At 40.3% G+C, this 11,967-nt stretch overlaps 1 protein-coding gene across 1 annotated transcript; it reads right to left on the bottom strand.

Annotated features, from left to right (window-relative positions):
- Nucleotides 1–1,603: 1,603 nt before the first annotated feature.
- On the bottom strand, nucleotides 1,604–7,686 carry UTS2 (urotensin 2). The gene is made up of 4 exons (XM_064279924.1): nucleotides 7,264–7,686; nucleotides 4,180–4,387; nucleotides 3,405–3,448; nucleotides 1,604–1,746 (listed from the first exon to the last, which is right to left on the bottom strand). Exons 1-4 carry the CDS (start codon nucleotides 7,364–7,366, stop codon nucleotides 1,604–1,606), a joined length of 498 nt encoding a protein of 165 aa, XP_064135994.1. The 5' UTR covers nucleotides 7,367–7,686.
- Between the last annotated feature and the right edge of the window lie 4,281 nt (nucleotides 7,687–11,967).

The following is an 11,967-nucleotide window of genomic DNA, read 5'->3' on the forward strand; positions in this document are numbered from 1 at the left end:
GGATCTAGAAATTAAAATTTGGAACAAGACCCTGAAGCCAACGGGGCTTTTAAAACTTAACATGTTTCAAGGCATTTGCACCTTTCTGTAACAAAACAACAATAACAAAGGCAGGAAGAAAAAGGGAGGAAAAAAAAACTGGTTGCCTTCAAGTTGATTGTGAGTCATAGCCACCCCCTGGGACAGAGTGGAAGTGCCCCCAGGTCAGTATTTACAGAGTGTGTACTGCTCTGGCAGGTGCTGTTCTAACTGCTTTATCCCGGCTAATGCTCACAGCCACACAGTGAAATCCGCATTGTTGTTATCCTCATTTTACAGAGAAGGAAACAGAGGCCAAGAGAGCTGAGTCACTTGGTCTGGGACTCAACAGCTGGTGTGTGTTGGGAGTAGGGATGCGAGCCTTGTGATCTGACTCCAGAGCCCCCACCCTTAAGAAAAACTGCCTAATATTACTGTGACATGTGAGGGGTTTTGGACTTAAACTGTAATGGAATCCCACTTTTCAGTTCTTTCTGGCATCATAAATATAAAATAGCCTTGTGGCACCAGAGTTCTGTTTTAGAGAGCTAGTACTAGTTTAATTTCTACACGGAGATTCCACAGCACTGGCATAAAAAAAAAAAAAAAAGCTATACTTAATGTCAGCATGTTCAAGATTACACATCTGTTTCTTAGCGTGAACCATTTTTCCCTATAAATTTCTTCTTGGTGTCTTAAATAAGGAAAAGTGGAAGATTGATCAGGCTTGTTCTTCGTAAGAGGTTTGTGGTGCTTGTTGACAAGACCAGTACAAACGTGACATTGCGCTGACAGAGCCCATTCAGAGGCTCAGGTTTCTCTATCATTAAAAGATTTAGCACCACTGTATGCGTGGTTCTGTGCTGGGAGCCACACACAGCTCTGAGGAACTCAGAGTATGTATACATATACAAACCACTTATGTAGATGTGCTAATAGAATATAAATTAATACTGGGCAGCAAACCCAAAAACCAAACCCACTGCCGTCGAGTGAATTCGAACTCCTAGCGATCGTATAGAACAGGGTAGAACTGCCCCATAGGGTTTCCAAGGAGCAGCTGATGGGTTCCAACCGCCCACCTTTAGATTGGCAGCGGAGCACTTTTACCATTGCGCCACCTGGGCTCCTTTATGTTTGGTCTTTTTTTAATTGATAAACTGGTCTATTTCTTCCATTCCACAGCCTTTAATCCCCCCTCAAATTTTCTTCTCTCTCTCCTTTTCATCTTTGTATTCTCTCTCAAAAAGTTAAAGGGATTTTTCTCTAGTATAAATGGCTGTGATTAAACAACTTTAAGTGTTAAAAGATTAAAATTTCCCAGTGTCCAACGCTTTAATCAACTAAGAGGGAATCTGAGCACATGAACTTCCATCAGTAGTATTTGCTTCTCTTCATTTATTAGCCCCACTTTTAAGTTTTCAAAGGATTTTTTTTAAACTGAGGGATTGATCGAAGGAAAGTCAAATTGTAATTCTTCAGGATATGTTTATAAGGAAAATAGCCACTCATACGGTTTTTGCAAACAGGATTTATTTTCCAGATAGTAATGAACAGAGTAGTGCTGTTTTTAAAGCAAGCATTTTTAATTTCTAAGATGATTGTAGTTAACCAGCAGACATGCATTTCGCATCACACAGTATTTCCAGAAGCATTCAGAGGGAGCCTCATGTTTCTTACGCTCTTTCCTGGTTCTGGCCAAAAGATGACTCAATAAAACCTTAGCGTCTTGTTCGGACCAAAACAGTCCGAACAAAAACTAGATAGGTCAATGAATTAGGAGTCCTACATGAGAAAGGAATCTGTAGTCGAGGCATAACCAGTTGCTGTCCAGTTGACCCCTACTCATGGCCATCCCACGTGTGTCAGAGTAGAACTGTGCTCCATAGGGTTTTCAGGGGCTGACTGTTCGAAAGTAGATCAGGCCTTCTGAGGTGCCTCTGGATGGACTGGAATGGCTTGTAAGACTGCACACAAAACCCTTTAGGAACTGGTAATTTTGATTTTTCTGAAGGTTGGTAACAGTCAAATACAGATTTTCTTTAAGCATTTAAAGTCCTCTATTAATTTTTTATTAATTGTACAAGGAGCCCTGGTGGCTCAGTGGTTAAACGCTCAGGTGCTAACTGAAAGGTCGGCGTTTTGAACCCACCAGCCACTTCAAGGGAGAAAGATGTGGCAGTCTGCTTCTGTAAAGAGTTACAGCCTAGGAAACTCAATGGGGCAGTTCTGTCTTATTGAGTCGGAATTGACTTGGAAAACGAATTATTGTATAGGAATTCCCACATACTGCAAATGGTTAATACACTCACTGCTTACTGAAAGGTTGGAGATTCAGGTCCACCCAGAGGTACCTCGAAAGAAAGGCCTGGTGATCTACTTCAGAAAAACCAGCCATTAAAACACTACAGAGCCCATGAACACATAAACTCCCATCAGTAGTATTTCCTTGTCGACATTTATTAGCCCCACTTTTTAAGTATTCCGACACATTTGGAATTGCCATGAGTCGGAGCCTGACAGCAATTGTTTTGATTTTGGGGTTTTGTTTTGCTTTTTGTTTTTATTAATTGTACACTATTTCTAACCATTTGATTTCATCATTCCCCATTAGAGTTTTTCCACTACATCCCAAGTAACTTTCTTGATATTCTGCCCTCCACTGCGTATATTCCAGCCAAAGCCAAACCAAACCCGCTGCTGTCAAGTCGATTCAGACTCATAGCAATCCTATAGGACAGAGTAGAACTGCCCCGTAGGGTTTCCAAGGAGCACCTGGTGGATTTGAACCGCCAACCTTTTGGTTAGCAGCCATAGCTCCTAACCGCTACGTCACCAGGGTTTCCGCATATATGCTTTCTCAGTGTTTTCAGCATGCTGTCCTTGCGTTTGTTACATTGCAGTGCTTTTCTGACTTTAACACGCATGTGAACCACCTGGAGATCTTGTTAAAATGCAGCTTTTGACTCAGAAGGTCTTAGGTGAGTCTGAGACTCTGCAAGCTTCCCTGTGATACCCTTCTGCTGGTCCCTGGACACGTGTTGAAATAATGAGACCGCACAAATGGGCTACAGACTTCAAAGCAGGGGTCTTATCTATCTTTTATTCTCTTCCAACTTGTTACGACAATTTACACAAAAGAGACACTGGATAACTACTACTTGCATTAAGATTTTACATGAACCAAAATTTGGAAAAATTAATGCTTTAAGATAACACCGATTGGCCCATTATTTCAAGGTATGATTTCCATCAAGAACATTCTAGTTCACACCAAGAATGCTCCTGCCAAGAACACTCTTCAGTTCGTGAATTATGAATCTTGTCAAATTGGGTATAGAATGTTCAACTTTTCCACCCTCATTTTCATAAATGAAGTCACTTACCTTTCTCATACTTCCTCTTGGGTTGAAAGTGTTGGTAGTAGGATCTGGAAAACAGTATTTTAAAAAATTGATCCATCATCCCATTATTTCTATTTTGTGTTTGTTTTATTTAACATACACAAAGTAGAATATTACTAAACTATGTCTAGTGTCTGGTCTTCCTTTTTTTCACACTCTAGCTGTATTTATTTTCATGCAGGCAAGCACCTTAGTTCTTATCTATGGAATTCACAAAAGGTGCAGGATTTTCCTCGTTCGGATAGCACTTCAGTAGTTTACCCAAAATACTGTATAACAGATGAATGCTTTTCTATTAAACAATGTCAATTAAAAGGCTCCATTTCATGTTCAAAAGCCCCTGAGCATTTGTATCAGTGCTTGGAAGAATACAGTCATGGAGAAAATAGTAACAGCTGACACTTTATTCATTATTTTCTGTGTGACCGTGCTCAGCATCTCTTCACAATAACCCCGTGAGGTGGATGCTTTTTATCGTTCCTGTTTACTGATTTAAGAAACTGGGGTATAGAAAGATTAGTTGGCTTAAGATGTTAGTCAGAAACCAGTATTTAAAACTGTACTCTTTAGAAACGGTGATAATACCACACAAAAAATAAATATCCATAGAGGGAAAAAAAAAAAAAGTGCTGAGGCACCAAGTAGAGCATGACGTTGGCAAAGAATTGCTGAGAAAAAGACAAAAGGCAACTGCAGAGGAGCCTTTAAGCCAGGAGGGGAGAGAGTTGGAGAATTAATTCACACAGTTCATACTTACCTTCCAAGATAGGGTTTCACCTCATCTAGTAGGTGGGTATAAAAGGTAAATTCAAGAGCAATAAAACCAGACGACCTGCAAAACACAAGAATCGTTTTACCTGCTTTCTCAAGACCACCGTCTCTCTTTGCGCTCAGTATCTCTGGCAATATCTGCAGAAGGGAAGCTCTCTCCAGCTCATCCAAAGTTAATCTTGCATCGTCATCAGCTGCGACACAGACTAACAACATTAGCAATTCAGTTCATTCTTCAATTTGTTATTTCTGTGCCCTGTTGTCTTTAGGGGTGGGATACCAAGAACAGGGTGGGAGTACTAGAAAACCTTCAAATGCTAAACTGATGACTTGTCAGTGGTGTGTTTCAGCAGAGAGATGGGAATGTGACAGTCCGGTGTAGGACCCGTCAGAATAGGAAGTTGCGAGAATGGAGCTGATGCTGACTCTTCATCGAGCCGCTTAACCTCCTTGACTACAGGGGCAGCCTGCTCCACAGCATCTCTAAAAGCCGTTTCAAGAGCTCTCTGCCTGCCTCGGGCATTCTGCACCATGGAGTTTGGGGCACCTGGCAAGCATCCCAGCCCTTATCTCCTGAGAGAGTATTAGCCAACATGGACATACAGCTGCCAAGTCTAACATCCCAGCTCAAATTAGAGCCCCATCACTTGCCGCCAAGAGGCCCTACTCAGGGGCTGACCTTGCAGTCTCTGAGAGGCAACCCTTGGCTATATTGGTCAGGTCCAACTCTCAATGCCTCTAAAAACAAAGCGTGACACTTCAACTCCTGAGAAAATGAAGAAGTGGTGTTACAGCCAGTAGTGAGCTCTCCTCTTCCACGTGTCAGAACCTCGAATTAGGGACCCTTCAATAGATTTGGATTATCAACCCCCTCTACTCACTAGCCTAAAAATCCTTGGCTATCCCAGTGGTATTTCTTACTGTTGTACAGACACAATGAGGGCAGAGAGAGAGGCCAAAGACTGGGCAGGGTTGCACCTGTACTTCCAGGGTGGGAAATGATGAACAGTAGTTTTACTTTACAAAACAGTCCTATGTAAATTGGGATTAAAGATAGTTTTGTTGGAAGAAAAAAAAAAAACTTTCAGCTCATAAAGTCTGATTCTTCGTCGTTCTGCCTACCAACTGCTGCCTATTGCCTTTTGCTCTTAGATATTTGGGTGGTGAAATTGGAGTGAAAGGAAGCGTGAAGCAGTGGTTTTCTAAAAGATAGTATTGTTCATGTTCTTCCTGAAGGACAAATAAGTTGGTGTCATCTCTTACTGAACTTCAAGATTTAGATACAAATATTATTATACTTAGAAGACCCTCAACGAGATGGACTGATACGGTGGCTGCAACAATGGGCTCAAGCATAACAACAATGGTGAGGATGGCGCAGGACTGGGCAGTGTTTCGTTCTGTTGTATATAGGGTCGCTGTGAGTCAGAAACAACTCCATGGCACCTAAAAACAACTTAGAAAAGAATGTGCTTTAAAATAATCTTTCATGGACTTAATATTTCAATGTGAAATTTGGTAGGCTAAGTGGCATATAAAGTGTACGGTAAACGTGGGTAAGGTATAAGCTTTTGTAAGATTTTTTATAAATGTGTAAGGTGTATGATAAGTACATGTGAAGTATATTAAGTGCATGTAAGGTACATGGCAAGTGTGTGAAGTATAAGTAAATGTAAGGTATATAGTAAGTGCAGACTTAGCACCAGGATAGGTCCCTTGGCCAATGCTACTATGTTAGGGTTGGAAGCCTTGGGAGTCAGGGTGGGAGACCACATATAATACTAGCATGTGACAGGCTTATAAATACTAAGTTACAACCTTGATTGGAAGACAGTGAACAAACCATCATAAAGGCATCTGAGTACACTCACAGTATTTCTAAAGAACGTTCATCAAAATCTATAAAATTTGACCATATAGGAGTGTTTATGTCACGAAGGATTATTGACGGAGAAATAAGTAACTGAGAGAAGAATCCTGGCAAAAGTTCTAAGGTCAGCTAGCTGCCACCTGTGTTAGAATTTGAGTGAGATGCTACGCTTAGTTCATCTAAGTTTCTTTTATTTAATCAAAACAATGATATGTGAGTTTTTAAAGATGACAGTAATATCTGAATATTCACCCTTGATTTCATCTTGTACTTTTCACTGTTCCTTTTCAAATAGCAAAGATTCAGTAAAGTTAATGCCTCTTTTTGACCATTAATTTGGCTGCAATTAGGAGCTCAGTGACCCTAGAAGTCTATTGATAGTGCAGGAATGACAAAGTGCTTGAAATTACCAGAAAGCCTGCCTGGGAGATGTTATTTATTAAAGACTAGAAATGGTAAAATCAATGGCTTAGAAGAGTTTTTTTTTCTCTTTATTTTAAAAAGAAGACTAAAATTAAGGGTAAGATAAAGTCCAGTTAATTTTTTCATGAAACCTGATGCCCAAATATCAACTTGTTCATTTCTTGCACTAAAATGAGAGATAATAGCAAAATAAGTATCTACCTGGCTGATAGATTTTTTGAAAAATCCAGCTTAGACTTGGATTGAATGAAACATAAATCAAAAAGAAAAGATGAATGTACCTGAGAATCTGTGACACCCTAGCTCCAGCTTTTAACTTTTCTTTTTAAATAAACATTTTTGTTTCATATATCAGCTGGTTACTCTTTATCTTAAAATTTATATATTATTAATCTACAATAGGCACAACCAGTCTTACACTTGATCAGTTCATTTAAAATAAAAACTAAAAATGGTATTTCAAATTTAGTGCAATTAAAAAAATTTTTTAAGTTGACCAAAACAAAAATTTGAATTATAGAGATGACATGAAATAACCAATTACCCTCCTACTTTTACATTTTAGTGGGGGAAAAAAAATACTGCATCTGTTACTGGATCTAAAATGTACAGTGAGGATCTTGTAATAATTCTTTCCATAGCTGGAATGATAAATACACCAAGACTCTATTAAGCAAGAATTCCCGTTCATTTTTGTTGTGATGGTGGTTGCAAAAGTATACGTAAGACAACACTTGTCAATTAAGAATCCCCTTGAAGGAAAAAAATTCAACTTACCTGAGAGCTGAGGGGACATCTCCCTGGAGTCAGTGACAGGAAAAGATAGGAAAGGATTTAAGAGACCTATGAAAAGCAAGCAGAGCGAGGCTAGCTTATACATGACTGGAGCAAGATGTAAGTCTTCCTCCTTGGCTTCTGTTGTCCAGAGCTTCCAACTTGCTCCTTTTCAGTCTGAGATCACCCGTTATATATTATTCTGTGACCTCACAAATATCATTGCTCTCAAAAAAATAAATAAATTTATTGGCTATAGAGGCTAAAAGGCAATCACTTTGCATTGATGTAATTTTTTCAAGGTAACAATTCATAGACAATAAATTTACTGTCTTGCTTGGTGTACAAAGCCGGTATTACTTAAAGAAAGACCAGTTTATAAATCTGGCGTAAAAAGTAACTTTCAGCCATAAATCATAAATCAGGACATTAGCTGAAGTGGCCAAAGCAGTGAGATGTCAATTTATGAGGCTTCGCAGAACTGAAGCAGACCGTGATGTGAAATGTGTTGGGTTTTCTTTTTTTAAGTCTATCGTGAGGAGAATGGCTGAGTTGGCATGTTGTGTTTGGGGCTGCCATACCAGAATAATTACAATCTGGGGATCAAAATTTAAAACCCGTAATTTATTTTAAAACAGTGAAGAATACTTTATAATAATGAAGTTACTATGCGTAGCACACATTCAAGCAAGTTCTGTGCACACACTTGACCTCAGGTATCACATGAATCTTCTGAGAAAACCAGTGTTGTTAGCTGCCATCAAGACAGCCCCTGACTCATGGTGACCCCACACACAATGGAACAAAATGCTGCCTCGTCCTACACCATCACCATGATTGGTTGCAGATCAGACCATTGTGATCCATAGGGCTTTTCATTGGCAACTTTTCAGAAGTAGATCACTAGGCCTTTTCTCCTAGTCCATCTTAGCTTGGAAGCTCTGCTGAAACCCATCCAACATCATAGCAACATGCAAGCCTCCAATTACAGACAGGTGCTGGTGGCACACGAGGTATATTGGCCTGCATAGAAGGTGAGAATTCCGCTACTGAACCACCATGCCTCTTGAGAAAAGCAATAGCTTACCTTAAAGTTTGATATTATTCATCAAGGAGGGATGGAGAACATTCCCTGGAAACCTTGCTGTTAAATATTTCCAGAATTTGACCACTCTTCACCACCTCCACTCTACCCAGCCTGGCCAAGCCTGGATTATTGCAGTTGTCTCCTAAGGAGTGTCCTTGAGTCCAGATTTTGTTCCACTGTAGTCTAGTCTCAACACAGCAAAGTGATGCTTTTAGAACATAAGTCAGATCATGTCAGTTCTTTGCTCAAAATCCTGAACTGATCTAAACATATGTAAGATTACTAAGAAAAAAAAACACACACACAACTAGGCCTCTCAATCATTGGGTAGGAATATAAAATGTACAATCTCTGTGGTAAACAATTTGAAACTTTCTTATAAAGCTCAGCATACACTTACCGTGCAACCCAGAAATCCCACTCCTAGGTGTATACTCAAGGGAAATGAAAACATGTCCACACAAAGACTTGTTCACAGAGGTTCATAACAGATTTATTCATAATAGTGGAAAACTGGAAACAGCCTAACAGGTGAATGAATGGATAAATCAATTGTGGTATATCATACTCAGAATGAAAAGGAACAAACTACTGACACACATGTAAAAATGGCAGAGGCATCTGACCTCCTAACTTCACCAGGGAGGAGGAGAATCAGCATCAACAGCCCAAAGTTGATTGCTATGAGGTGGAGGTCAGACATACCTCCACTCTCCATCCTTTTTACCTGACACCAGCCGTCCGTCTCACGACACTCTCTTTCTTTGCTGGGTTTGATAATTCATGGCAGTGGCCACACAGAACTCTCAGACCATACTCACAGTTATGGGGTTCATTAGGGAAGTAACAGGGATATAACTCAGAATCAGAAATGACTCAGGATACAGTTCTTCGATCAGGACAGCGTCTTCTCAGGAGTGCCCACAGGCAGGACTCTCTCTGGCCTCTCGGCCTCACCTCTGCCCTGCTAGGGCAAGCGTCATAAAGCTAGCTCCCTAGGTTGGCAAGCCCCACTGCAGACGTCTCGTGCCAATCTCCTGTTTCCTGCCATCTCGAGCTGCTATCACTGTTGCTACTGCTGTACCACCGTTTCATGCTGACTTCTGTGTTACAGCTGCTCTCTCTCCCCGTGTCTCCCTGTAAGCCTAGCACGATGGCAAAACTGACCAATCCCCTTGTTAAGGTTTTATACACCTTAATTGCATGGTCCCACCCCCACAACAGTTCCATGCATTTTATTTACATTAACAGAAAGCCATCAAGTTTCCTTGGTGGTCCACAAGCACTTGTTTGCATTGTTGTTGTTGTTAGGTGCCATTGAGTCGGTTCCAACTCATAGCAACCCTGTGTACAACAGAACAAAACACTGTCTAGTCCTGTGCCATCCTCGCAATCATTGTTATGCTTGAACCCATTGTTGCAGCCACTGTGTCAGTCCATTCATTGAGGGTCTTCCTCTTTTTTGCTGACCCTCTACCAAGCATGGTGTCCTTCTCCAGCGACTGATCCCTCCTGATAACCTGTCCGAAGTATGTGGGACATAATCTTCCCATCATTGCTTCTAAGGAGCCTTCTGGTTTTTCTTCTTCCAAGACAGGTTTGTTCGTTCTTTTGGCAGTCCATGGTATAGTCAATATTCTTTGCCAACACCACAATTCAAAGACATCAATTCTTCTTAAAAAAAAAAAAAAAAACTTAGGTCTTCCTTATTCATTGTCCAGCTTTTACATGCATATGAGGCTATTGAAAGCACCATGGCTTGGGTCAGGCGCACCTTAGTCTTCAAGGTGACATCTTTGCTTTTAACACTTTAAAGGGGTCTTTGCAACAGATTTGCCCAATGCAATGCGTCTTTTGATTTCTTGACTACTGCTTCTATGGGTGTTGATTGTGGATCTAAGTAAGATGAAATCCTTGACAACTTCAATCTTTTCTCCGTTTATCATGATGTTGCTTATTGGCCCAGTTGTGAGGATTTTTGTTTTCTTTATGTTGAGGTGTAATCTATACTGAAGGCTGTGGTCTTTGATCTTCGTCAGTAAGTGCTTCAAGTCCTCTTCACTTTCAGCAAGTAAGGTTGTGTCATTTGCATATCGCAGATTGTTAATGAGTCTTCCTCCAATCCTGATGCCCCGTTCTTCTTCATATAGTCCACCTTTTTGAGTTATTTTCTCAGCACACAGATTGAATAAGTGTGGTGAAAGGATACAGCCCTGATGCACACCTTTCTTGACTTTAAAACAAGCAGTGTCCCCTTGTTCTGTTGAATGCCTCTTCACCCATGTACAGGTTCTTCATGAGCACAATGAAGTGTTCTGAAACTCCCATTCTTCACAATGTTATCCATAATTTGTTATGATCCACACAGTCAAATGCCTTTGCAGAGTCAATAAAACACAGATAAACATCCTTCTGGTATTCTCTGCTTTCAGCCATGATCCATCTGACATCAGCAATGATAGCCCTTGCTCCACGCCCTCTTCTGAATCCAGGTTGAATTTCTGGCAGTTCCCTGTCTATATATTGCTGTAGCTGCTTTTGAATGGTTTTCTGCAAAATTTGACGTAAGTGTGATATTAATGATATTGTTCTGTAATTTCTGCATTCATTAAGATCACCTTTCTTGGGAAGAGGCGTAAATATGGATCTCTTCCAGGCAGTTGACCACATAGCTCTCTTCCAAATTTTTTGGCAGAGACAAGTGAGCACTTCCAGCACTGAATCCCTTTGTTGAAATATTTGAACTGGTAGTCTGTCAATTCCTGGAACATCGTGTTTCACCAATGTTTTCAGGGCAGCTTGGACTTCTTCCTTCAGTACCACCGGTTCCTGATCACATACTACTTCCCGAAATGGCTGAACATCAACCAATTCTTTTTGGTACAGTGACTTTGTGTATTCTTTACATTTACTTTTGACGCTTCCTGCATCTTTAATATTTTCCCCAAAGAATCCTTTAATGTTGCAACTCGAATTTTTTCTTGAATTTTTGCTCGAGTTTTTTCTTCTTTCAGCTTAAGAAATGCCAAGCGTGTTCTTCCCTTTTGGTTTTCTATCTCCAGGTCTTTGCACATGTCATTATAATACTTTACTTTGTCTTCTCGAGCCACCCTTTGAAATCTTCTGTTCATCTCTTTTTACTTCATCATTTCTTCTTTTTGCTTTGGCTGTTTGATGTTCAAGAGCAAGTTTGAGTCTCTTCTGACATCCATTTTGGTCTTTTCTTTTTTTCCTGTCTTTTTAATGACTTTTTGCTTTCTTCATGTATGATGTCCTTGATGTCATTCCACAGCTCATCTTGTCTTAGGTCATTAGCATCAAGGTGTCAAATCTATTCTTGAGATGGTCTCTAAATTCAGGTGGAATATACTCAAGGTTGTACTTTGGCTCTGGTGGACTTGCTCTAATTTTCCTCAGCTTCAACTTAAACCTGCATATGAGCAATTGATGGTCTGACCCACAGTTGGCCCCTGGCCTTGTTCTGACTGATGATATTAAGCTTTTTTATTGTCTCTTTCCACTGATGTAGCCGATTTGATTCTTGTGTATGCCATCTGGTGAGGTCCACATATATAGTTGCCTTTTTTGTTGTTGAAAAAGGTATTTGCAATGAAGAACTC

The sequence above is a fragment of the Loxodonta africana genome, chromosome 3 (assembly GCF_030014295.1).
Source record: "Loxodonta africana isolate mLoxAfr1 chromosome 3, mLoxAfr1.hap2, whole genome shotgun sequence".
Lineage (NCBI taxonomy): Eukaryota > Metazoa > Chordata > Mammalia > Proboscidea > Elephantidae > Loxodonta > Loxodonta africana.